The 25633-nt window shown below is 45.0% G+C and overlaps 2 protein-coding genes and 1 long non-coding RNA gene across 7 annotated transcripts in view; 1 reads left to right on the forward strand and 2 right to left on the reverse strand.

Annotated features, from left to right (window-relative positions):
* The window catches only part of LOC135499498 (prolow-density lipoprotein receptor-related protein 1-like), a 65334-nt gene extending 60734 nt beyond the window's left edge, over positions 1-4600 (forward strand). For all 5 annotated transcript variants that reach the window (XM_064790273.1, XM_064790274.1, XM_064790275.1 and 2 more), the window contains 4 exons: positions 275-357; positions 754-841; positions 1206-1332; positions 1616-4600. In XM_064790273.1, coding sequence (XP_064646343.1) covers positions 275-357; positions 754-841; positions 1206-1332; positions 1616-1750 — 433 coding nt within the window. In that variant the 3' untranslated portion in view covers positions 1751-4600. The remainder of the gene's footprint in view (positions 1-274; positions 358-753; positions 842-1205; positions 1333-1615) is intronic.
* A 2415-nt stretch (positions 4601-7015) lies between these two features.
* Positions 7016-12287, reverse strand: LOC135499979 (uncharacterized). Its single transcript, XR_010449373.1, has 3 exons — positions 12214-12287; positions 8319-10364; positions 7016-8006 (listed from the first exon to the last, which is right to left on the reverse strand). It is a non-coding gene; the product is annotated as an uncharacterized LOC135499979 (long non-coding RNA).
* Positions 12288-14639: 2352 nt separating this feature from the next.
* LOC135499456 (uncharacterized) overlaps positions 14640-25633 on the reverse strand; it is a 60566-nt gene continuing 49572 nt past the window's right edge. Inside the window, exons 86-91 of the mRNA XM_064790200.1 lie at positions 25317-25493; positions 24933-25084; positions 23644-24655; positions 23030-23403; positions 15912-16020; positions 14640-15590 (exon numbers count right to left, since the gene is read on the reverse strand). Coding sequence (XP_064646270.1) covers positions 15399-15590; positions 15912-16020; positions 23030-23403; positions 23644-24655; positions 24933-25084; positions 25317-25493 — 2016 coding nt within the window. The 3' untranslated portion in view covers positions 14640-15398. The remainder of the gene's footprint in view (positions 15591-15911; positions 16021-23029; positions 23404-23643; positions 24656-24932; positions 25085-25316; positions 25494-25633) is intronic.

Here is a 25633-nt window from a genome sequence, read left to right on the forward strand (position 1 = left end):
TCTAGTTCCATTGCCATGTCCTTCGAATGAGACCTGAGATCAGGATTCCTTGAACCTGACATGGACTCCTCTCTTGCAGAAGCCTAAGTTGCGAGACTTCTAACTGGGCCCCTACTTACTGCATAGGTGTAACATGATGGTTTTAGCCAATAAAGGTGTGAGAATTGCCAGACCACTAGCCCTGATTGGTGGCACGCAGCTGAGACTTACCAGAGAAAACCAATGAAGACCAGCACTTTAGTTTGTGTATTACTTGACTTCCTCTTGGTTTCAGGTGTGCGAAGGGCTGGAAGGGACCACGCTGTGAAGATCGTGACTTCTCTGTCGGTCGACGTACAGGCCAGCTAGAGGGATCCAGTAAGTTCTTACAGTTTGTCAACATTACAGAAAAGTTTGGTAAAGCATGCTCGGCCCTTGGGACATGAACGGTAGCGATGGGTATGAATGAAGCAGACTTTCTCCACATTGTTGGCCAAGTCTGCTGCTTTCTTGATCAGCGCCTGTAGTGTTGTAGTCGTGTTACCACCGGCCGACTCATTGGGTCAGCCTTTGATGCTTATCACCAGAGGCTGACCCAGAACTCGGCAAAGTTTGGCCACACAAGAGACGCTCATCTGGAAAGAGGCTAATGATGCTTTTAATTTCACAAACTACAAGGTTTCAAAACTGTGGCACTCATCATCCGTGTCTATAAGTCTGTGACATGTGTCTGGTCCATACCTTTCTCAAACATCTTATTTCTGTCTCTTCCAGCGATAGCGGCTGTGGTGGTCCCCATCCTTATTTGTCTCATCATATTTACTCTCGTAGCGGGAGTGTGTATATTCAGGAAAAAATACTCGTAAGTAACACAGATCAATGGCAGCTTTCTATGAGAGAGTTGGCAAGTGTAGTTTTGTTGCAAACCACTCTCAGGAGAGTTCAAACTAATGGGAAGGACTTGTGGCAGTTGCTGAACAGAAATCTTGGCATACCTTTTGCGCTTACAGAGAGGTGCGAAAATACGTGGCAAGTTGTCGTGTGGGTTCACAACTATCCTTCTGTAAACTATGCAGGTGACGAAGTATGTTGTCGGTTTCTTTCTGCAGTTTACGGCTGTGTTTTGCCGTTAAGATGGTTGTACCTTGGATAGCTGTGTTGCAAAATCTGTGATGTTATCTGGTGTGTGATATCACCTCTCATTCTTAATAATCTTCTTGTTCCAGAAATAAACAATTCCATCACGCGAGATTAGTGGATAATTCCAATGTTGAGATTAGTAATCCTATTTATCGGGCGGGGATGGAGGAGGAAACGAATGTAGATATAGAACAGCCGTTTGATCCTGAAAGGGTGAGTAATCGCGTGGAGCAGACGACAGTTAATATCCTCATTTATTCAAAAAGTATGATGCGGATAGAAAAATATTTGAAGAAAAGTTGATGGTGTTTGCCATCTGAACAAAGTTTGATTGTAGGTTTATCAGAGACATTGGCCTGGTTCTGTAGTAAAGCCGTTAACACAAATGGAATGCTAAGAAGAAGAGTCGATGACACTGCTTGGTAACAATCTTAAATGAGATTGACTTTAAAACACGAAACATCTATTTGACTGACCTTTCTCCGTCTCTTTTCAGGTCCTAAATTATACGAACCCCATGTACCAAGACGGCATGTTATTTTCAGACGGTACCACGCCGGTGCGGAACGAAGAGAAAAAAGAATTACTTGACAATGATCAGTTATCTAATATGCGATTCGGTGAAGATTAGCATAAATTTGCATAAAACATTGTGATTGGCTAGTATTATGAAGAATGCAAATTGCAGCTGAATGTGTGATATAGTATTTTACTTTCAAGTGACTAAAAGTGGATAGAGCTTGGAATGTTGATAAAGACTAAGAACTCGTAGAATTGCGATGGTTAGACTCAGTAGGGGCTGAGAACGGCCATCAATGAGTGGTGGACATTTCACCCCTGAAGGTTCGTAATTGGCCTGTTCCCAGATCAGCACCCCTGGTGGAGGAGTTCTGTTAGCAGGGGAACAAAATGGCTGACTTGTGGGGTCAGAATTTGAAAGCCGTGATGTTGAGCTGCCCCAGTACGTGGCAAAGTTCAACAACTCCACGGCAGGAGTTGCTCATCTGAAAAGAGGTGAATTCATTGAAGAAGTTGGTTTGAAACTGCTTCTCAAGTTGGTTTCAAATTATATGTTCCTTTGATCTTCTTTTGATTTAACGAGGAGAGAGCTGAGGGTGAAAAATCCTCTCTTTTTTAGATGAGCATCACGTATGAATCATCCATTGAAGCTAAATGTTGAACTATTCTGAAACTATGAAAAGCTGCCTGATTTTAAAATGCCAAAATGCTTGGCCCTTAGATGTTCAAATGTGGAGATAATCAATGAAATAATGCAACTCAGGCAGTTTAAATACCGGTACGAATGGATATTCAAATATGTGTTTTAACCTTAGCACCTCAGTTACCTGAATAGGCTCTATCCCATTAACTAGAGTCTGTGCAGGGAAATTGGGTGAGAAGGTAATTACACCCCTGCTTTCCTGAATGGATTCTTCTGGAAGTGTCCATGCATGGAAGTTGGGTCAAAAGCTCACAGCTGTTTCATTTCATTTCAAACCAAATAACTTTTGGGTATCTTTTTTATAAAACAGCTGGATATCATTTGGGCATTTCTTCATTGTGTTCAAGAGCGAGATCTGCCTGGTTTTTTGTGGCAAGTCGCAATTAGTGGTCTTTGCATGTTGAACGTGTGTGTTCTAGTTTACAGCATGTTGAAATACGTGACCTAGATACTAAGGTAGTTTGCTGAACACTTGATGCTAGACGTTCTTGTAATTTATTTGATGCATATTTTTAGTTGACTTCCCTGATGTCGAAACCATTTTTCCCCAGAAGCCAGAATATGCTACCACATTTGAGTTTGTGCTAATGATATTTCACAGTACTGTTACATAATTTGATTATGTGATTAGTTTTGATTAATTCCGATACCATGGTTACAGATACCGATACCATGGTTACCGATACTATGGTTACAGATTGTTTTGTTTCAGGGTTAATTTCTTATTTAAATGGCCGAGTTTCGGTTCAGATTTTGTTTGGGGAGTTTTCGTTGAGTGACCTTTCCATTGAATGGTTGAAACCAGTAGCTTTAAGGTTAAGGTGAGGAAGGGGCATCTTGTTAAATTCTTGAAAGATACTTAATAAACAAATCAAAATCAAGGTTCAGATGATAACCATTAGCTTTCTAATAAATGATCGTGTTATTAGCTTTCGGCAGTTTTCGTTTTTTTGGGCAACTTTTCTTTTCCCGCTCAGTCAGTTTATGGTGTCAGAAATTGACAACTAATTGATGAAATTACATGTATACTTTAAATAACTAACTGAAGTCTGGTAGTACATACAGGAATGTTATGCACAGCTTATTTTTACCCAGTTCTTTGGGTTGAAGATTATTTTTTCTTAATTTGACAGAGTATTATCCCTGTAAATAATACACATAACACATTCGGTCATGAGAATATCCATCTTGGTCATTTGTATTTGCATATTCATTACAGTATTTGCATATTCATTGTAAAAAATTGCATATTTTGAAATTTGCATATTCTCATCATGGTGGAGTCAGTCTCGTCTATTTTGTATAAAGCTCGCCACTCAATCTTGTGAATAAGCTGTATATTTTTGTAACATTTTGACGACGGAGGCAACGCAGTGCTGAGCTAGCTATTAAAGTGTTAATACATTGTAATTATGTAAATCAGACATCAGTGTGTTGTTGCCATAGAAACCAAGAAGGCCGTTCTTTAGTGGTTCTTGGTGGTTGCCCGAGTAATGAGGAATTAACTTAATTTGTACTTATTTTATACTGATGTCAAAATTATTGGTGCATCAGTGATAAACTGATGCTTGTTTGAGTGTGTTCAGGGAGAGAATCCCTTCTAGAATCTGAGTCAACCTGGGGACTGAGAGGGTTTTGACAATACTTAGGCAGTAAATTCTCATATAATTTGGCAACTTTTGGAAGAAGAATTCACTTTCTGCTCAAGGTTGATTTGAAACCTCTTAGTCCTAATTGTAGACAATTAAGCTGTATATCTTGAATCCGCGAACATTTTGTATTTTCTACTTCATTCCGATGTCAATATTCCTGTGTTCATGTTTTTAAATGAATTTTAGTGTATAATATCTTTGAGGTTGTGTACTGTTTGATCTGAGACCTTTGACTCTCTGTTACATGCTCAGTGGTACACCCTGTAAAACAGGTTTGCGTAAAGTAAGTTTATAGTGTAGTGTCAGCCGTACTGACAGGGCCAGCCAAACTTGCTTGTGGGCCATTCTGAATGTAAGACAAGGAGGTAGTTTGTACCCTCATCATGTAATAGAGAGGTCTAGCTGACGCGATTTGAATTCTTATACAATGCTTGTGAACTGTAACACCTGTCAGGAGACGTTAGGATTAGTAGGTGGCAGCACTGTTGACAAACTGGAGAGACTATATTCAGTTTGATGTCTCTGTAGGTACAGTAAAGCACTTATGAGAGAAACCGAGAAGGTTCTCGCTGAAATCAAGAGATTAAATAAAATATTTTCAGTTCAATTTTGCCTTCATCTCCTTCGTTTGCTTGTCTCTGATGCTGGCCCTGACCCATAATCAGCAGAAACCTCTGCCAAAAGGATGCCATGTAGAGCTGGGGCCTCAGCTTGGAGGTGGAAGTCCTGGAGGCATCTCAAATGCATTTGCTTGGGAGTTGAATCATGGGCATCCACAGTAAGATGGAGGTTCACCGAAGGGCCTCACATTGGCAAAGGCACAGTCCCCATTAAGCTTGCCTGGGACTGAGGGGCCCCAAGGTTCAGGTGGTGTTTGAAAGAAATGGCCGTGATCACAAATAAATGTCGAAAAAGTTGCAGAGGATGATATTGGAGATAAATTAGGGCATCAGCAGTGAGATTGGATTGCATCATCTTTTGGCCTGAGGAGTGAGACTGCAGGACTCCAGGCTGCAGAAGGAGATTGAAAAAATCTTAACTCTGGCGTTGACGATCACTTTGGATCGTCAATCGACGATGTTTCTGTGACTATTGAGCCTGCCGATATATCTCCGCCGTAGGACTGAAAGGGTTAATTTTTGAAACTAAGGGTGGTTTTGGAGTTCGGTTAGGGGCTTCAGCAGTGCGGATGGGTTTGAACGGGGCCTGAGGAGTGAGATTGCTATTGAAAAAAAGCTTCGCAGTGACGATTTTGGAGTTAGCTCCGGGACCTCAGGCTTGAGGATGGCTTTGACTGTGAGACCCCATGGTTGAGATGGAGATTGAACAAATACATATTCCTTATCATGGCCCTCGCTTTTGTGTTGAACAAGGGGCTTTAGCAGTGAGATTGGGTTTGAACATGGGACCTGTGGAGTGAGATTGCTATTGAAAAAAGCGTCGCAGTGATGATTTTGGAGCCGGTTCGCTACAGGACCTCAGTCTTGAGGATGGCTTTGACTGTGAGACCCCACGGCGCAGACAGAGATTGAATTAATCCATACCGTGCCCTGAAGATGGCGTAGTTCAGAACTTTAAATGACATCCTTCGAAGTATAAGGGACACACGATCTGCACCCTCGCAAGACGAGTTGCCCATATCAGGTAATGCCAAATCAGTTACCCCCCAAGACTAACACTGGAGGAACAGGGTTGTCCGCTTCACTGCCCATAGTTCTGTTGGGACGCTCCCAGCAGTTCGAAAGTCCTGTGAATGTATCAGTGTCTTTTTCTCTCAAGGAGCTGCATTGGACACTGTGAGGTGTCACATCCTTCGAACTAAAGGGACACAGCTCATGTGCCCTTATCAAATAGCACTTCAGGTTAGTTATAGCTCAGTTAGTTGTCTCGTATCAGGTACCACCCAAGAAGTACTCGAGTAGTGTTTGAGGAGATGATATGAATAAACACCAGCAAATGCTTTGTCTTCAAGTGACGCGGTTTACCAGTTACTCTAAGCACGGGTTACTCTGGGCAGAGATGGGGTGTCAGTGTCTCTCTCAAGAGCGTACAGCGGACTGTCTGCAGGATGCCTCATCCAATACTAAAGAGGCAGGGCTTTTAGCACTGTAGGGATAACCATACATCGTAAGGATAGGACACAACATCGTAAGGATAGGACACAACACAAGTTTGAATGTCCTGGAATAATTCGCGTCTCTTTACGAGACTAAATCAGACGCTCTGTAATGTCACATCCTTCAAACTCCAGGGACACATAGATACTGAAAATAACTGGCGCTCAATGTGTGTGAGTAGTGCAGAAATGGGACTTTGTCAGTAAACATTTTTTATCCAGGCAGATTTCGCAAGCCCTCACGAGCTTAATCATTGATACCATGATGACTATACAGACATAGGAAACCAGACAGAGCTCTTCAGAACTGTCGTCAAACATAGACGTTGGTCTCCGCAAGGCATGGAAAAACTGTCTCTTCTTCTCGATCGTCAACTGCTAACATACAAGTTGGCTATCCCATTCGGGGTTGAAACAGGATGCAAATTAAGTTACGGTACGGACACTGGGCTATTTCGTCCAGACCGCAGGCATGAGGTATTTTTGGTGAAGAAGGTGCATTTGGTAAGTGCATAAATCTCACTTTTCGAGGGTGTCCCCCACGCCGAGAGACCGAAGGACAAGAGTCAAAGGCTGATGATATGTCATTCTGGATTGAAACGGGATGCAAATTAAGTTACGGTACAGACTCTGGGCTATTTCGTCCCTGTCCGCAGGCGTGAGGTATTTTGGTGAGGAAGGTGCATTTGGTGTCATTTGGTAAGTGCATAAATCTAACTTTTCGAGAGTGTCCCCCACGCTGAGAGACCGAAGGACAAGAGACAAAGCCTGATGATATGGCAACTTTTATTGGGCAAGTATATAATACATGCTACAAAACTTAGAATTAGTGGCCGGCATGCGGAATTAGAAAAGGCTGACCGTAAATTGTTGCACGTGAAGATAGTGTAGTGTGTTAATCGAACTTGTTGGTGGTGATCCGCACACTTATTGACCGAAGGACAAGAGACGAAGGTTATGATATGACAACATTTATTTGGCAAGTACATACATATGAATAATGCAAAACTTGGAATACAATTACACAACGTTGATACTGCTGACGCCGCTTGAGCAAGCGTGTCAAGGGATTAGATGTTGGGTCAGTGCGCATGCGGGGCATGGGATAGAGGGTGGTGCACTGTGAGTGTCGATAAGGATGGGGGGGGGGGGGGCAAAAGCAAATGACAATAGCATAATAACAATTGAACAATGTGCAAGTCGTAAGTAACCGTGACCGCTTTCAAGGTGGCAAGAACTGATTGCTGACCAAAACAATGACATATTCTGTTAACAGCAATGGAGCATTCTCTTGTACTGTATTTTAGCCCAAAACCGCCCAATCAAAATGGTGCAGAGACTCGATTGACGTTTATTGTCTTCAAGAGGAAATTGATCTCAAAACTGATATGGGCCTATAGTATAAATAATATCCTACCTAAAATATAGGCCTTTTGCTAAATTAGGCCTGCCTTAAGAAAAAAGAAAGAAAACCTACAACCAATTCCTCTTGAAAACAAATATGTCAATAAGGCTCATCCATGCATCATTTGAGTAAAACAATGTAGAAACACATTTTTGCTGTGATCAAGAAATAGCTCCATTGTTGTAATGTTGCACTTCTTGTGCTGTGAAATAGCTCAGATACGGTAAATGGATTGCCACATTGAAAACGGAACAAGAAATAGCAATATTCTGGATCAGCGAGTACATACATGAAGTGCTATTGATTACAGGAATAAGCACATATTTTGCAAGGTTCACTTTTAACAAAGAGTAACAATATTCGATGTATAATTTTCAGGGTCGAAAACAGGTGAGTGTCAACCCATTCTGAGCCAACGCATGAATTACAACAAGAAAAGGGTCAATTCCGTTGGGAACTGCTGTTCCCTGATCATGGCTCTTGACTACTGGCCTGGAATAGAAAGGGAAGATTTAGATACCAAGAAACATTGAAATATACAATTTAAGAAATTGAAGTATTTGATCATTTTTCACGACGTTTTAAAAAAAAATCTTCTATCATAGCATATCAGTAATATGTCTATACACATGTTTATGTCTGTGACAGCCTCATTGGCACTAATAAGATGAATCAATTAAATTGAATTGTCAGGCAATGGTGGTCAACTTGCCTCGGGTTTGTCCCAATATCAGTCACATGATGACGGACCTAAAGCCTCATTTCATCAACTGTAGCCAGCTTATCGAATTTTATCTCATTTACCTCAATTGTGTTCCACAAATCTGGCATCCTGAATATTTATCTCTCAGAAGTGGCCTCGGTCGCGTTGGCTCGATTTTTGGGCGGGACAGCGAAACTACACGAGATGGAGCAATCCACCTGAAAAAATTGGAGACAATTCGAATGCTGCTTCAGTGAACAATGGGCGATCTGTTCAGGAGACGTCTTTCAAATCGCCCATTGTTTCATAAACGAGAGCTGGACAGACAGTTCCAGCTACTCTTCGCAGATTTCCTTCTTCCAATGCATACATCGCGTTTTGTCTCGACCACACTTGCATAGCTACTTACTCTAAGGTCACGTGCAGGTCTTATTGGTAATTGCTGGGGTGAAACTTGGTACTGCGGGACAGACTTACATGTCCACAAAACGCAATGTCACTGCTGGACTGATTTACAAGTCCACAAAACGCAGAATCGGACATGGACATCATTACCCCAGCAAGAACCCAATGTAACCCCACAAATAGGGCCGTTTATAATGTTTAAGACATGTTTATACAATAACAATGCTGAAGCTATTGCCTGCAGTGACCTTGCTAATGATTTTGATGTGGGAGGGGCCAGGGACCGTGACTATTGATAAAGTCCTCACGATATTATATTCGTCAACAATGGGGCACAGACTTTCAGATATTTTCGTGACTGACCTATATTACCAGTACAGTCCAAGATATATTTCTTTTTTTTGACTGACCTCTATTACCAGTACAGTCCAATATATATATCTTTTTTTGACTGACCTCTATTACCAGTACAGTCCAATATCATTCTATTCTTCGTGACCGACCTATATTACCAGTACAGTCCAATATATATTTCATTTTTCGTGACTGACCTATATTACCAGTACAGTCCAATACATATTCTATTCTTCGTGACTGACCTATATTACCAGTACAGTCCAATATATATTTTATTTTTCGTGACTGACCTATATTACCAGTACAGTCCAAAGATACTATTTAGTCTGTATATTATTCTAGGGCTGGGGTGGGGGATGGGGAAATTCTCCAGTGACAAACTTTTTGATTGTCATTCTGGTAAAAAAAAAACACGTCCAAAGAAGAAATTTATTCTCATAACTTTTAACAATGCTCGAAAAAAACTTTTAAAATGTTCATGTGGCGAGTCGCCACATGTACCGACTATACCTGTGGATCTAAATATATATATCATCATTGAAATCCTCAGAGAAATTAAACCAAGACAAAAAAGGGTTCCATGCCCTTGGTTTCCATGTACCGCGAACGATGCTAACGATAGGATTTAGCTGACAGGATTTGGCCACATGAACCCCTCCAGTCCAAAGACGCGGGGGTCGTCAGATCAATTTGAAACCGCCATGGACATCACTTCTTCCCCCTCACAAGTCGGTCGCGATGACCTCCATGTGCAAACCATTTTGGCTGTGGATGCCCTGGTAACCCATGTCGCCTAACCAGACATAGCGCGCTGCCTGACTAGAAGTTACCGCCTCTGAGACCCAGGGTTGAGACACTGGGGTCTGCCCCTAGCTGACAGGTGGCTGGAGATCCATATCATAGAGCATACCAACCGTACATAACCGGCTGGACTGGTACACCCTATCAGACTCAGACTCCCCAACGGAGTCTATTGAGTGCAGCCGCAGCGCCAGTTAATATGGATGGATCTACGTCGTCAAATAACTGTCGACCTGATGAGCATTCGTTCACGGCACACAGAGTTTATCGGGGTTGGGGGCGAAGAGACAAAACCAGGAACTCCTATGGGGTCGCGGGCGCAATGCAACCCGAGGAACGAGATGCACCCAAAGTACAAACTCGAAAATAACTGGCTCATCCTTCGCCATAGGTGTCAAGTAGGTACCACTTATACAGACAGGCGTCATTAACGTTGGGTAACACCTCACAAGGAGCAATACCAAGCATTTTCAAGACCTCATATTTAGCGAAAAGGTGTGACAATAATGATAATATATCAGATCCAATACCAGTCCCTTGCCAAACCCAACCATTTCTTGAAAGTTCAAAGGACGTCGGGGCTTCTGAAAGAAAAAGTATTGGCCATGACAGCTACGGTAGATAGATCGAAGTGATAGATGGGCTAACTGTCTATCTGAAAGGGGTGGGTAGCGAATTTTTTTTCCTGGACCTTTTGGGCACTATAGTGTACATTTGTACAGGGACTTTCAGCCAATCAGATTTCGACAAATACATGACGTCAGAAGTCTTAGAAACATTAGAGCAGTTGGTAGAGCGCTCGTCAGAAATGGCAGAATACGATGTTCGATCCAAAGGTCGTGAGTTCGACTCCGGTTATGGACAACATTTTTCTTTTTCTTTTTTACTCTTTATATTTTATTTTTATAACGCGTTTCTTTTCCCTTGTTATTTAGATTTTAGATATTTTAGTTATTTCTGCTGCCTGCAACATACCTACAGAAAGGACAATAACAATAGCCCATCTCCAAGATCCAAGGGATAGTCCTTCAGATATCATATTGAGTATGAATATACAATGAGATTTGTCTAATGTGAATGATCTTCCTCCAGTAGGAATATGTTTCTCTGCAATGAGACTTGTCTTTCGATACTGCCTCGTGTGTATGGTCTTCCTCCAGTTTATTTTGATACTGTATGCTTCAAATTTGATTAACAAGCACAAAACAATACAAGCTTAGTTCTAAGTTTCATGATGACGCCCTGATGACGACACAAATTTATCGGATTCTGATTGGCTGAGAACCTGTGTACAGATGGTCGAAATTTATCTTCGCACACCATCTTTATACTTGTATAGGAGCTATAGGTAAAACTCAATGGTGACGAGATTATTACTGCTCCCCAAAGAGATTTTAAGTAGCCTAAGTCTTTTGTTTGCTGCTGGTTTGCTGCGGCTTTCAGCAGCTTCCTACAGACGGCACAAGGATATCATTGAAAGCCACCACGTGACCGCAGGGCCAATGCATTGGTGTCATTATTCACATTTATCATCTTCGTGACCACGTGAAAACATACTTAAAGCTGACATGCATGCATAAAAACCCAAACGACAAAGATAGAAAACACAAACGCCCAACCACCAAAAGACAAACTGCACTTGAAACATGATAGACACCCAGCGACAGGTCTCACTTGACTGCACAAACACAAGCTCATTGACGAGACAGGTCACAGAGAAATGAAAAAATATCCCTCGAGCGGGTTCGAACTCAGAACCCTCGCCACTTCATCCTTTCCGTCTTTTCTAATTTTGCCGTTAGGGTTTTTATGCATGCATGTCAGCTTTAAAGGGACAACCTGGGCGTGGCGGGATTTCCCTGGCCAGGAGGATAATACCTCTGCTTGTCACTATGCGCCGCCACTTATCTCAAATAACGATTTTCGCCAGTGTGCGAGGCAGTTTTGGACATGACCTGTGAAATTCAGGCAGGCCTAAGGTTACACCCAGTTTTTGTGCACTGTTTATTGAAGTTCAATGATGTATTTCAATTTTCCTGTTTGCCCTGAGAAGTCACGGTTCTACTGGAAGCCATTTTTGTAGGAAAAACCACCATATCTCATGCCACAGTTGTCCATTTAATACCACTGAATACAAGAGGGGGTAGGCCTATCACTAAACCAAGGTCTTTTCATAACACAAGCCTGGAAACAACTGGCAGGGTTTATCAAAGCTCTGGGATGCTGATCTCCGATTGATCCTCGATCGTCGCACAGTTGGCAGCACAGAGGTGAAATGAGACGATTGGTGATCACTAAATCCTAAAGGCTAGAGGGAAATACCCCAAGTATTTACATCACAATGGCAGCAACTTCAGTTCTGAAGTAAGTTGCCACCCGGAATTCCGGTAATGACGTCATCGGGTCGGGCGGTGGAGATCATATTATAATTACCTCCCTCTAGCCTTTAGGATTTAGTGATCACCGAGACGATTGGTAATTTCTGCCATGTCTTCATGTAAATGTCTCTGAACTACTTCGATTGTATGCCTTATCATTCTGATCCGGTCAAGGTCCTCATCATACATATCACAGTATCAAGGCCGGGCTGATTGGTTCAGAGATAGAATGTGTTATGAGCACGTGACACATTGCGCCAAGCACGTGGCGTGTGACGCCATAAAACATTGCAGACATTACCGATCGTCACATTTTCTTGCTGCCAGAACGATATAGTACCATAGATAGGGTATGGGCCAACAGTGTCCTCCTTTCAAAGGTCAGCTGAGCCGAGTGTGGAAATATTCAGAACAGCAGTGGCGGATTTAGGGGTCCTGCATGAGTCATCCCTCTTTGATATTTTAGGGCACCTCTCCTCAAGAACCCTTCCCCTCATTTTCAGGATTGCACCTTCGGCATTATCATGAGTTCTCATGGGGCAGCGCCCCCCCCCCCGGCCCCGCTTCTTTCCCAAATTTCTGGATCCGCCACTGCTGCAGAGATGAGAAGTTTCAAAAGAACACATGCATCTGCGATCAAGGAAGTTTCGATAGAGAAAAATAACTCACCACGTGGTGTTCACGTCGTATCTTGTGATAAACCGGTTGGGCAGCATTGGGCGTGCTAGACAGGACAACGTGTCTGGCGTCTGCAAGAAATGAAAATGAAAGGATAAAATATAAGATTGTACATTGTATCAGACAATAGTCGCAAAATTAGGGGAGAAAAACTTGTGGAGAAATCAGGCTGAACTCACCAATATTTAACCAGTGCTTCGACTTGGCGTCGACACAACTGAACGCTCGTGTTCCCAAAACCGGTCTGTCATACCAGGAGCACAGCCAAATTCAACGCGTGGGCCCCCGTATTGAGTACGTTACGTCAGAGAGGTTACCAAACCACTCATCTATACAAATTGTGATTTTCAATCAAAATTATTGACCCATACAGGAAAATACTCATGATTAAAAGGTGATTGGTCAAATACTGAGGTCACGGTCGGATGAACAGGAGTCGGACAACAAGTGACATAACTTCGCGGAAACTTGGCTTTTGTGGTATTTTTAAACGAGTCTACGTGACGTAACATGATTGTTGAAATTTATAGCCAGTAGTATTCACACATGGCAAATATTTTTTAATTCAAGTTCAAGTTTGCGCACCGAGCGACTGAAAATGGTCGGTTTTCGCGTACGTTGGGTGCGCTCAGATGAATTGATAGCTTATGCTGCTCCGCCTGTCTGGCTGAGAGTTATGGCTGGTCAAATCGGGTTTTTTCCCACCACGATCAGCTAGCTAGCAGCCATCAGGCTGTATCAATGACAGGTGTCTGTTCAGCGAATGAGAAATGCCGCGAACGAGACGGCGATTGCAAGCAATATATGATAATGGTTGAAAGAGAAATACGTGCACAGACTTTCAGGGATTTTAAGAAGTTTTTCATTAAAATGACGAACCACAGGACTCAAATGTTTTGGGTGATAGCATAGTCAGCGGAGCGCTATCCCAGAGCGCTCTGAGAGGCTTCTTAAAAATATCTATGGAAAAATTCCCCAAAAATACAAAACTTCATAAAATGTCCCAGGATAGAATGCCCGGGAAACAAAGGATTCTATTATGCGCTTCAATCTCTGAGCTATTGACGGTCAGGGTCTCTATAGAACCATATTGCAGAATACAATAGGGCAGGACACCCTTTCCAGGGGGGCATTTGGTACTGTTACACCGGTTCGCTACAGGACCTCAGGCTTGAGGATGGCTTTGACTGCGGGACCTCAGGTTGAGATGCAGATTGAACAAATCCTTATTCCTTATAGCCCTCGCTATTGTGTTGAACAAGGGGCTTCAGCAGTGAGATTGGGTTTGAACATGGGACCTGTGGAGTGAGATTGCTTTTGAAAAAAACGTCGCAGTGACGATTTTGGAGTTCGCTCCGGGACCTCAGGCTTGAGGATGGCTTTGACTGTGGGATAAAGCTTTGTTCAATCTCCATCTCAACCCTGGAGTCTCGCAGTCAAAGCCAACGTCAGTCCTCACTGTTGAACTCCACTATAATATAATCGTTGTTTTGACAATTGTTCAACCCGTATCCTTGATTTACGCCATTTCTTTCACTCTCCACCTCATACCCGGGGCCTTCAATTGTGAGCTCTCATTCTTGCTCTCCTCACTCTTCTTTCAACCTCATCCTCACCGTGAAGGCCCCTGATGTTTGGAACACTTCTCCATTGGATTAGGAAAGAGGTGAGGTTGTAAGCCGCAAGGGCCTCGGTGGCAAGGGCAGAATGAAGGAGGAAAAATGCCGGTCACCGTGAGGACCTGCCCCTAAAACTCAGTCAGTGACAAGACCAACAGAAAAAACAACAAACTTGTATATTTTATCATGATTTTGTTGCATAAATAAATTACGTTATCATCGATAAGAAAGGAACTAATTAACAAAAATAGAAAAAGATGATATTAATACATTAAAATGGAATCAAAACGTTACTTGAATGTGAAAGTCGGAGCAGTAGAATCACAACATTTGGCAATATATTCATGGACGGTTTGAACAGTAAGAGTTAACCCATTATGGACCTTCATGTACTATACTCAATACTTGTTAAAAACTGGACGGAACACAAAGATATTTTTTAATTTGCATAATGATTAATCAATATACTTTTCCTTATATGATATGACTTATTGGAAGACCATCGACTAGTACAAAGACACATATTTATGTACAGAACCTATCACCCCTATGAAGCAAAATGGATTAATGTTTTCAATGCATATTTGTATTGGATGCCAATATCCCATTGTTGGAAAATAGGGGCGACCAGTTAAAATTCATCACATAATGCTTTACTAGAAAAACACACAATAGAAAACTTTATTTCAACAAATCGTCCTTTAAGTAAATATTCAGCCTTTTTTGTTGCAAAGAGCAAACATCTCAACTCTCAGTATGGTCCAATCTCCTTGAAAACAAAACTCTAGCACAATATTGTACCAAATACCCCTTATAAGTAAATGAGACATTCGAATTTAATGGTTTTCTTGACATTGGATTGTAGCAATGTCATATTCAAAGGGGTGTCCGGTATATTCAGCTGTCCTCGCGATTGATGTCGCTACAAAATTTTCACAATTGTTTACTTTGCAGCAGCCATGTCTTTTTGTTTTTTCTTCAAGTCCATTTCGACAATTTCGATCTGGCGCGTAAGACTGTCCTTCTTGACGCTAAGAGACACAAGTTTCTCTGTCGTCTGCTCGATCTTTTGTTTGTTTCCGTCCTCGTCGTGACGACGTAGACCTTCCTTCAGCTGGGCCGTCTCAACAAGGATCTGAAATGAAGCAGACGATATTTGTTTACAAATGCAACATGAACCAGAGGTCATTTGTTTACAAAATGAAATGTTCGTATCTTAGCACCCCTGGTTGATAGAAGCAACGGCTGGGTTAAGTGACTTGTGCATAGACACGCAGATTTCCTTTTTACCAGAAGTTGAATCGACAGTCTTTGTAATCGGAGCTACTGATCTCCCGTTGTGTAACATGCGCAGGATGGCTTGCAGCGCTGGAATGTTTCGCAAGTTCTTCAGGGACGACCAACAAAAAGCTCTGAAGATCACTTGACCTTGACTTTATCAAAGGCTGGTTTTTACCTGTGTCATCTCCTCGTTCATATTATCGAGCCGTCCCTGCATCTCCTGCACCTGGGCGCCTAGCAACGTCTTCTGGCTACGTACGCTCATCTGCCTTAGAATGACCCGTCTGGAAAAGAAAAGAAAGATACATTATGATTTCATGACGTCATTTGTTTACAAACGCAAATAGCTAGGCTATCTAAGGACAAATGTCATTGTAGACAGCAGGTAGGCCAAGTGTTCCATGAAGAGAGCAGAAACAGTTCTGGGAGGCATCAAACTGTCCACGGACCCACCTTTTGTGACATACTGTATAAAGTCTTCAGGTGCGGTTCCGTCTTGGAACTAGCCGGTCCACATTTTAGATGCAGCTCTCAATAAATATGGCTGTTAGCATCATGACAAACTGCCCATTTCCTTACAAGAAATGGCCATTTTGTTAGTTCATACTTACCTATGGAACACTTTTGCATGTTACTCCATTTGGGCTCAAACACAAGAGTATCCCTTTAATTTTCTAAAGGGAGAACTGAGTTAACAGCTCGGCCGCCAGGCGGCGCCCTGACCGATCCCGCGAGATCGCGCCGATCTCATGCCGCCATATTTAGTCTTTACTCTTGAGCGTTAATAAAGAGTATGTCCCGTTTGTGGGGACGGCGGGAGGGCCGTGTTCCATAGGTAAGTATGAACTAACAAAATGGCCATTTCTTGTAAGGAAATGGGCATTTTGTGTCATTCAAACTTACCTATGGAACACTTTTGCATCGAATCCCAGCAACCTATTGGAGGTGGGAAACGAGGACTTACCTAAGGCTGAGCTGTTGTTCCATCCAGGAGGCACCACCGGCATATTAGCTAAGGAGGACCGCCAGGGGAAAGAAATGGGGAGAACCGGAGGACCGGTATTTTGATCTCGGTATTACAATCATATTATAGAGAGTAATAGACCCATTCTCCGGAAAGCGCTAGAATTGCGTAATAAAACCATCTTCTTTCCGGCAACAGAGCTTAGAGCAAGTAAGGCATGTTGAAGGGTGTAGAATGAATTATTGCTAAACAACAATAAGAAATTGCGTCCTTTCTAGTCTACTAGGGGTTGCCTGGATGTTGAAGATAGGGCATATCAAAAATGGCGCAAGATGCGCGTTTGACTCTTCAATCGGGCTTCCCCCCCCCTTTTTTGATCTAGCCAGGATCAAACAACATGCCCCGCAGACACAATCGGGCCGATTGTGTGCATGCCATCTACGAGGGAAGAAACGTCTCGTAGGTAGAAACGAGAGAATGTGGAGTGATTACTCCAACATGCAGCGGAAACGACTTCTTGAAGAGCAACTCCTCGGTAGTTAGCCCAGGAGGTGGCTAGTGCTCTAACTTCGTGCGCTGAGATGTTAGCTAGCGCACGAAGATCAGAGGAAGTCTTCAAGGTGTTGTAGGAAAGACGAATAGTCTCCACAATCCACCTTGAAATAGTGGCGGCCGCTATCTCTCGTTTATTTCCCTCCTTATAGGACAAAAACAAACGCTCTCTCCCCTGGCGGATACCGGGAGGTTTTGTCCTATTTATGTAGAACTTTAGGGCCCTGACGGGACATAAAGTTCTGTCAGGAAGATCATAAGAGATCGTTCCTGACAGAGAGGGAATAGTAACCGGGGGCCGAGAGGCGGCCGGTCCCTGGTTCTTCGCCAGAAATCCTGGTACAAAAGCCAGGATAACCTCCCCTCCCTCTCTAAAAGCCAGCTTCTTAAAAGAAAGTGCATGGAGCTCTGATCTCCGTTGGGCGGTAGCCAAGGCTACTAGAAAGACCGTTTTGAGTGTCAGATATTTCATGGATGAAATAGACATGGGTTCAAAAGGATGCCTCATGAGCACCTTAAGGACAACAGAAAGGTCCCATTTAGGGGTGTTGTGAACCGGTCTAGGACGCTCTAATAACATTCCTCTGAAAAGAGGGGTTATTTGGTCCTCCCAACGAAGATCCCAGGTGCTTAAAACACGGAGGGTAGAAGCGATGGCGGACTTGTACCCTTTTATAGCCGTGACAGATAGTTGTCTTTCCGTGAATAATTCAATAAGGAAATCAACTAATCTGTATATAGAGGGAGAGATCGGATTAACTCCGTTCTCCCTGCACCAGGAAGTGAAGGTAGACCACTTTCCTTGATACACATCAAGGGTAGACCCCCTTTGAGGTGCGGACATGCGCTTGACAGCGATGTCCGAAAAGCCTCTCTGGTGGAGATGCAACTGGATAAGTTCCAGGCGTGAAACTTGAAAAATCCAGGGTTCTGGTGGTAGCATCTCCCCAGGGGGTGCCACAGGAGGTGCTTCCAAGTAGGAAGACTCCTGGGGTGATCTATCAGGAGCTCCAGCAAGGCTGGGAACCAGGCCTGATTTGGCCAGCAAGGTGCGATGAGAGTTATTCTCACCGGATGGCTGGTCAAGATCTTGTTCAGGACTGGTTGAATGAGAGGGAGGGGTGGAAACGCATATGCGTTCAGCCCGACCCAAGAGGCTGTAAGGCTGTCGACTTCCAGGGCCTCTTCGTCCGGAAGTGGAGAGTAATAGATGGGAAGGCGATTGTTCAGCCTGGTGGCGAACAGATCTACCTTCGGAGATTGCCAAAGGCGACAAAGGTCGTCTACAATCTCCTGATGGAGTGTCCACTCTGTCTGAACTAGCTTGTTCTGACGGGACAGGGCGTCGGCAAGGATGTTGCGATTGCCCGGTATGTGTCTGGCACATATCGATACTCCAAGGTCGGCACAAAGATGGTAAAGCTCCCAAGTTAGCTGGCAAAGAATGCCGGACTTTGTGCCTCCCTGTCTCCTGACATATGCTACTACTGTAGAATTGTCGGAGAACAGGGTTACTCTCCGATTCTTCAGGCGAAGGGAAAGAGCCCTCACGGCAAGAAGGACAGCCTTCATTTCCAATATATTTATTGGAAGAATGGTCTCCTCCCTTGTCCATAGACCTCTTATGGACATGTCCCCGTTGTTCAGATGTGCTCCCCACCCTAGTAGGGAAGCATCTGTGAACAGGGACACTTCTGGGGGCGGTGGAGCAAGATCTACACCGCTTTGGAGACGAGTCTCCGACTCCCAGAAGTTCCAGACGTTCTTGAGTAGGTATTGAGGTATCAATACCAACTTGTCTAATGGGTCCCTGTGGGGTTTCCATAGAGACATTAGAAACATCTGGATGGGACGCATATATAGACGGCCAAGGGGGATTTGGTCTGCTGCCGAATTCAGAAGTCCCAAAAGGCTCAAGCATCGCCTTGCGGGAGCTTGAGTCCTTCCTCTGAATTCTGCGACGAGATGAAGAATTTTCTTTATCCTGTCTAGGGGGGGCAGCATTTTCCCTATGGCCGTAAGGAACCGAACTCCAACGTAAACGAAGTCTTGGGATGGTATGAATTCTGACTTTGTTTCGTTGATAATCCAACCTGCGGAAACTACTTTTTGCTTTAGAACCTGAAGTTGTTGCAGTAGTAGTTCCCGCGATTTGCAACGGAGTAGCCAATCGTCTAGGTAGTGATGGAGCTTGAACCCCATCACGTGAAAGGGAGCGACGAAGGCTGTGACTATCATCGTAAAAATTAGGGGTGCCGATGCCAGACCGAACGGCAGGGCCCTGAATTGATACGTCTTTCCTTCGTAATGGAATCGAAGGAAGTGTTGATAGTCTGGATGGATCGGTACATGTAAGTACGCATCCATTAAATCCATCGATACCGCCCAATCGTTGGGCTGTATCACCGTTGCTATAGACCTGGTGGTTTCCATCTTGAAATGAGGAACATTCAAGAAGGTGTTTAACCTGGAAAGGTCTATGATCAGCCTCCATGTCCCTGCTTTCTTGGGAACCAAGAAAACGTGGCTGTAAAAGCCGGGGGAGCATGGATCTTGAAGGACCTGGATAGCTTGCTTCTCCAGTAATGTCGCGATCTCTGCTTGGAGGGCAGAGGCCTTGACTGGGTCCTTCGGTGGCTGAACTGGGGTTGGATATATGGTAGTCGGGGGGGTACGGTTGAAATCTAGTTTCACTCCGTACCTCAACATGTTTGGGACTGGGGACCCCTTTGGGCACCAATCGTCCCAAATGTCTGCAAATTTTTGCAGACGGCCCCCGACTACCGGAGTCGGCTCCTTTTTGCGTCCGGGAGGAGAAAGGAGGGGGGAGTCACCTCTTCCGGCCAGCACCCCTTGGGCGAAAGGAGTGCTTAGTCGGACCGGATCCACCCTGGTTAGAGGAAGTATTTTTCCTCTTTCCAGTCCGGCGACCCTCCGCTTCCCGTCGGAAGGATCCAGCAGGAGCAGGCTGACTAGGCGGGGTAGGCCTAGGCAGGACCTGCCTGGCGTACGGGATTGAACCCGATGCCTGCTGGGGCCTCTCTATCTTTCTAGCGTTAGGTAGAGAGGTCTTGGCCCTCTGTGTCGCAGTGGGGGCATATAATTTGTCCCAATCTTTCTGTGCTTGAGCCGCCTCTTGTACAGAATCTGCGAACAGGAAAGAACCGTCCATAGGAGCGGTTCTTAAGGCCCCTTCCAGCTGGAGGGATCTGATGACATTGAGAGAGCCCAGTGCGGCGTCTCTACGGAGTAGGACGCTATTTGCTGCGGTCTTGGCGGACAGCGCAATAGCGTGCCTAATCGAATGTGACAAGGATGTCACAAGCGATTTTGTGTCATCAGATAGTGACTCATTATCTTTTAGGGATCTGGCTAGGGCCAGGTTAGTGTGCTCTGCGTAGGAGAGCACCGCTAACGTGTTTTTGGCCAGACCCTCTTGTGCTCTAAGGTCTCGGTAAGCCGAGGAGGAAGTCACCCTAGGCACGAGTTGGTCCAGCTGTACATCGTCCTTTAATATGGAAGTCGATGCTGCAGCTGGACAGCCGGCCGAGCTGACTCGATAATAGTCAGCGCGGTACTGCCTAACGGGAGGAAGTTGTGCCGTGAACAACTTCCCCGGTTTACACCAAGCTTCCGGTCCGACTGCCGGAAGGACAGGGATGGAAGTACGTTGGTGGGCGCCTTGTGAGTCTCTGATTGTACGCTCCAAAAGTTCAGAGACTGCTAACACCGACGGGGAGGGAGGAAGGAATTCAAGTGCCCGAGTGGAGCCTTGAGAAACCTGTGGATTGGGATCCACTTCCTGTCCCCAGAGTGAAAAGGTCGGTGTTGACAAGGCTGGCAGTTCCGGCGGGGTAGGGCACAGATCCTGCGGGAGGTACGCTCTGATCAAGGATCTGAGTGTCCTCATCTCCGACAGGATACTGGCCTCCTCTGGTGACAGCTCCTCCTGATTGGGGGAGCGGTAGCCTGGCTGAGAACTCTCGTTCTCAGAAAATTCCTCTAAAATAGAGGAGTCGGATGGTGGGTATCCGATGGGACCAGGCGCACCAGAGGAACCGGAACCCTGCTCCAGATGGCTAAGTCTATCAGAAAGACCTGCTACCATCTGGATGAGCTGGGACAGTTGCTGTCCCGACTCGGGTTCCGGACCCGACGTGCGGCTTCTCTCAACGACGGGCGGTTGAGGCGAGGGTGAGCGCATAAGCGAACCCTGGAAGCCGTATGTGCGGGCGAATGGGTCTTCCGGAAGCGGAAGTTGCCCATATTCTGAACTAGAGTTCAGATGTCCTCTCTGCGTAGCTCGTTCCATGGGAACGACGCCTCTGCTACGAGGAGGGGGTGGCACTTCCGGTTGGTTCCACCCAAGAGGTTGGCCAACGTAGGAAGGTGCCTGCATTTCCGGTAGGACGAAGTCCGAAACCGGAAATGCCCGTAACTCCTTCGCCGGTATGGAGCTACCGGAAGCCCTTTTAGAAGGAGGTACGGAGGGCGGAAACGCTGTTACCGAAGACGCATGGCGTTTCGGAGGTGGCGTTATGAGGTCCGGCCCTACTCTACTGTGTCCGTGAGGACTGGGGTTATTTCGCAGTAAAGACTGAGAAAAACCCCCAGTAGAGTCTTCGGTTACTGAAAAACGGGAACCCGCGTCAGTAACCGGAACTGCAATCGGCGGACCGGAAGCAGGGTGCTCCCGCGGGTACAAAGGGCTTGTACTCGGGGGAGCGGACGACAGGGGAACCGGAAGGTTCCCTGAGGTCCGGGGTATATTAAACCCTTGGAGACTTATTGGATGTAAGTCTCCCTTGGGACCACAGACATTAATAATGTCAGATCCCGCATCCTTCGCAGCCGCGGCCGGAACCGGAACTCGGCTGACGGAAGGGGTGGTGGCGGGAGGTTTGCTAGACCTCCGGGTTATATGCCCGGAAACGGAACCGGAAGAGGGTTTAGGCGTCTTCGCGGCCCGTTTCCCGCCACCAGACGCATTCCTTTGTGGTGAGACAAAGGATGCCGTCGGAGGGGTACGCCATATAAAAAATGGTACCAATGACAATAAAAACACTGGGAACCCCAAGTAGGCCAGAAAGGACGCAATAATTAATGGAAAGGAAAACATGCCTACTTGAATTAAACACTATTGCAATGGATCTGAGTCTTGTTTATTACAATAGAGCGGAGAATAGCCTACTTAACTCTACCCTACCAAGATCAAAATAATGGAGCCGGGTCGACTAAGCTAGCTAAGAAAATGTCTATAATTAAATAGACTGGACAATACTAATGCCAAGATTAGTTTGGCGGTCTACTCCGTAGGTGAATGAACCCAAAAATCGTCTAGACTTGGCTGGTTGAATTTGGTTTTAAATCGAATTCACGGCAGCTTTGAAAAAACGATGTGCTTCGTAGAAGCACAAGAGTAAAGACTGAATATGGCGGCATGAGATCGGCGCGATCTCGCGGGATCGGTCAGGGCGCCGCCTGGCGGCCGAGCTGTTAACTCAGTTCTCCCTTTAGAAAATTAAAGGGATACTCTTGTGTTTGAGCCCAAATGGAGTAACATGCAAAAGTGTTCCATAGGTAAGTTTGAATGACACAAAAAGGTTGTTTTACCCGTATTGGATCCATCAAATATCTGGCGTGGCATTGCCATCCAGATGTCACACCTTTGGTCCTTTCTCTTTAGACTATTTGGTCAGATGTCCAGGAAATTTGGTTTGCAATACCAGCGGCAATCCTATCAGAAATTATCTCGAAAACTATCACCATTGACTTACTTTTTCTCTTGGGCCTTTGGTTCTGGGACAGGCTCCCCTTTTAACTCGGCCAGTCGCAACCTCACAGAATCCACCTGCGTATCTACGCCGCCTTGAGACGCTAAGTACTCCCGTAGTTGTGCGTTGCTCGAGAACGATTCGTACTTCTGCATTCGGTCAGAAATCTTCCGCTCGGAGAAATCCATTTGGGATGGTCCGTTGACCTTGACATCAAGGAGTTCTTCGACAACGCTGATCTTATCATCAGGGGTCCTGGTGTAATGGAAGGCAGCGTCGAGGGCGGGGCGACCAGTGGCACCGCCTACCAGAGCTTGGGATGTCGGCGTGTTGCGTGAGCGGGAGAAGAACATGTCGAGACAAGTGACCCTCAGGTACTGAAAGTGAAAGCAGAAAATGTCATGTTTTAGAACTTTTCGAAATGTTTCATCTTTCTTTGCACAATTGACTTTTAATGATAGAAACAGCAGTTCCAGTGATCCTGACTGGACTTCACATAGGCATATAGTCTAAACCTAGTTCTTCAGTCACTTGTGGATGGTTCCACTACCAGAAGACGTCTTTGCTTCAACCAAGTTAACTTGAAACTAATTACTCAAAAGGGTCAATCAACATACCTTGTAGAAGTTCCTCAAGAATCGTGGGTTGGCATCATCGATCAGATCACCAACTTGGATATGAGCCAAAGCATGGAGCACGATCACGATGAAGTCACCAATTGAATCCAATCTCTCTTCTCGGATGAACAAGATCTTCCTGGCGTGCTGATAATTGAACGAGCGTCGGAAGGCGTTCCTTTCGTAGTTATTTGGCGGGAGATTAGAGGCGAGCAGGAGGGTGACGTCTGGTGCCTTCACGGACTTACGTAGAAGTTGTAGCACGAAGACTCCAAAGCGATAGACGACGAATTTGCTTGGGCTGATTGTGTTGATATCGACCGGAACAAGGTCGCCCTTGCACGTCCACTGCGCATCCTTGGCATCGATATACGCATTCTCGTAGTTTGCACCAAGAATCTGTGAATTCATTTTGTCATCGGATACTGCCTTCTGTATCAGGTCTTCAAGGTCGTTCACCTGCTTGAACAAAGGTGATGACATCAGCATATTCATCCACATCTGCTCAGCGTTGCCGTCGGCGACATATGGAGCAGACGCCGATTCTGACGTCTGCTGTCGGGCTGCTTGAGCAGACGCCATGTCATCTACTACCTTTGCTTGTGCCTCAGCACGAGACGCGTCACGCTTGGCCTGGGCATCCTCCTTGGCTCTGGTCATGATCTGGATCTTAATATCCTGGTCCGTATCCAACTGCATCTCTTTCTCAACCTTTGCTTTCTCAGACGCGAGACGTTTATTCCGCCGCGCTGCCAACTTTGCCTCTAGACTCGCTCGGCCCTTTTCTCGTTCAGTCTTCAGTTGATCCTCAAATCGTTTCTTGCTCTCCTCGTGTTCTCGAAGCAGACGTTCCTTCTCGTCTTCCGATACGTTTGAATTCTTGATCTTCTCAGCTTCACGTTTCTGCTGATCTTCAAATTTGGCCAATCGGATCTTTTCTCTTTCAGCAGCGTTCTGTTTTTCCATTTCCTCCTGGCGTTTTTGTTCGTTCAGCATCTCGGATTCTATCGCACTGAAAAAAACAATTACTTTCAATGCACCCATTGTTGGAGCACAGCATCTCGATTCTTAAAGGATAATCCTAGCACAGAAGCAAGTACACCATCTCTATAAAGGCCACCCATGGGACTGACGAATGCTGTCCTTCATAGAGAGGTGTCCTGATTACAGAGGTCACTTTGAATTGAAATTACCAATTTGAGACCAAAACACCTGTCCGTAATAGACTTGTCATTCAGCTAAGGGAGGTTCTACTGTAACTCTCAAGTTTCTCGCAGAACAAAACTTACGCATATTTCTCCGCCAGTTTCCGCTTCTTTTCTTCCTCCTTCTGTTTTGCCTCGAGCTTCCTTCGGTCTTGTTCGTCCTGCATCTTCTTCAGTGTCTCGTCATGATAGTCTCGAGCAGCGTTCTGCGCTTCCTTCGCTTCTTCTTCGTATTGCTGGAGGACAAAGAAAATGACAGATGAATCTCCTTTTTCCAAAAAAAGATATTGAAGACGTTTGTCCATGGTATACAATCTTGATAGTATAGCACATCAATGTTGTCTCAGTTATGTATTTTTGGCTGAAGTGGGTCACTTGGAATATATGACATTGTTCTAGAACCTGCAGTGATGTACCACATGACTGCCTGGGAGTGTGTGCGGAAGAAGTAGAGTGACCTCAACTGACCTTGATCAACTTCTCCTCGGGAGTCATTTTCCTCATGGCGTCTGCTAGTTCCATCAGCTGTTTCTCTTTCAGGGCGAGGCGGGCATGTGTCTGCTCAATGTCCACACGAGGTACGACGTCTTTCTGGGCCTGGAGCTCCATCTGGGTGGTCAGGTTGTCAAAGTCCCGCAGTTGGCGCTGAAAGGTGGAGAAATATGTTAACATTTCAATCACCACGAGCTACACTGCGTGTCCAAGCGATGTTCAGCATCTTTCTGGGCCAGTGGCTCTCTCTGGTGGTCAGGTTATCAAAATCACAATATTCTTGCTTAACTACA

This window comes from Lineus longissimus, chromosome 15 (assembly GCF_910592395.1).
Source record: "Lineus longissimus chromosome 15, tnLinLong1.2, whole genome shotgun sequence".
Lineage (NCBI taxonomy): Eukaryota > Metazoa > Nemertea > Pilidiophora > Heteronemertea > Lineidae > Lineus > Lineus longissimus.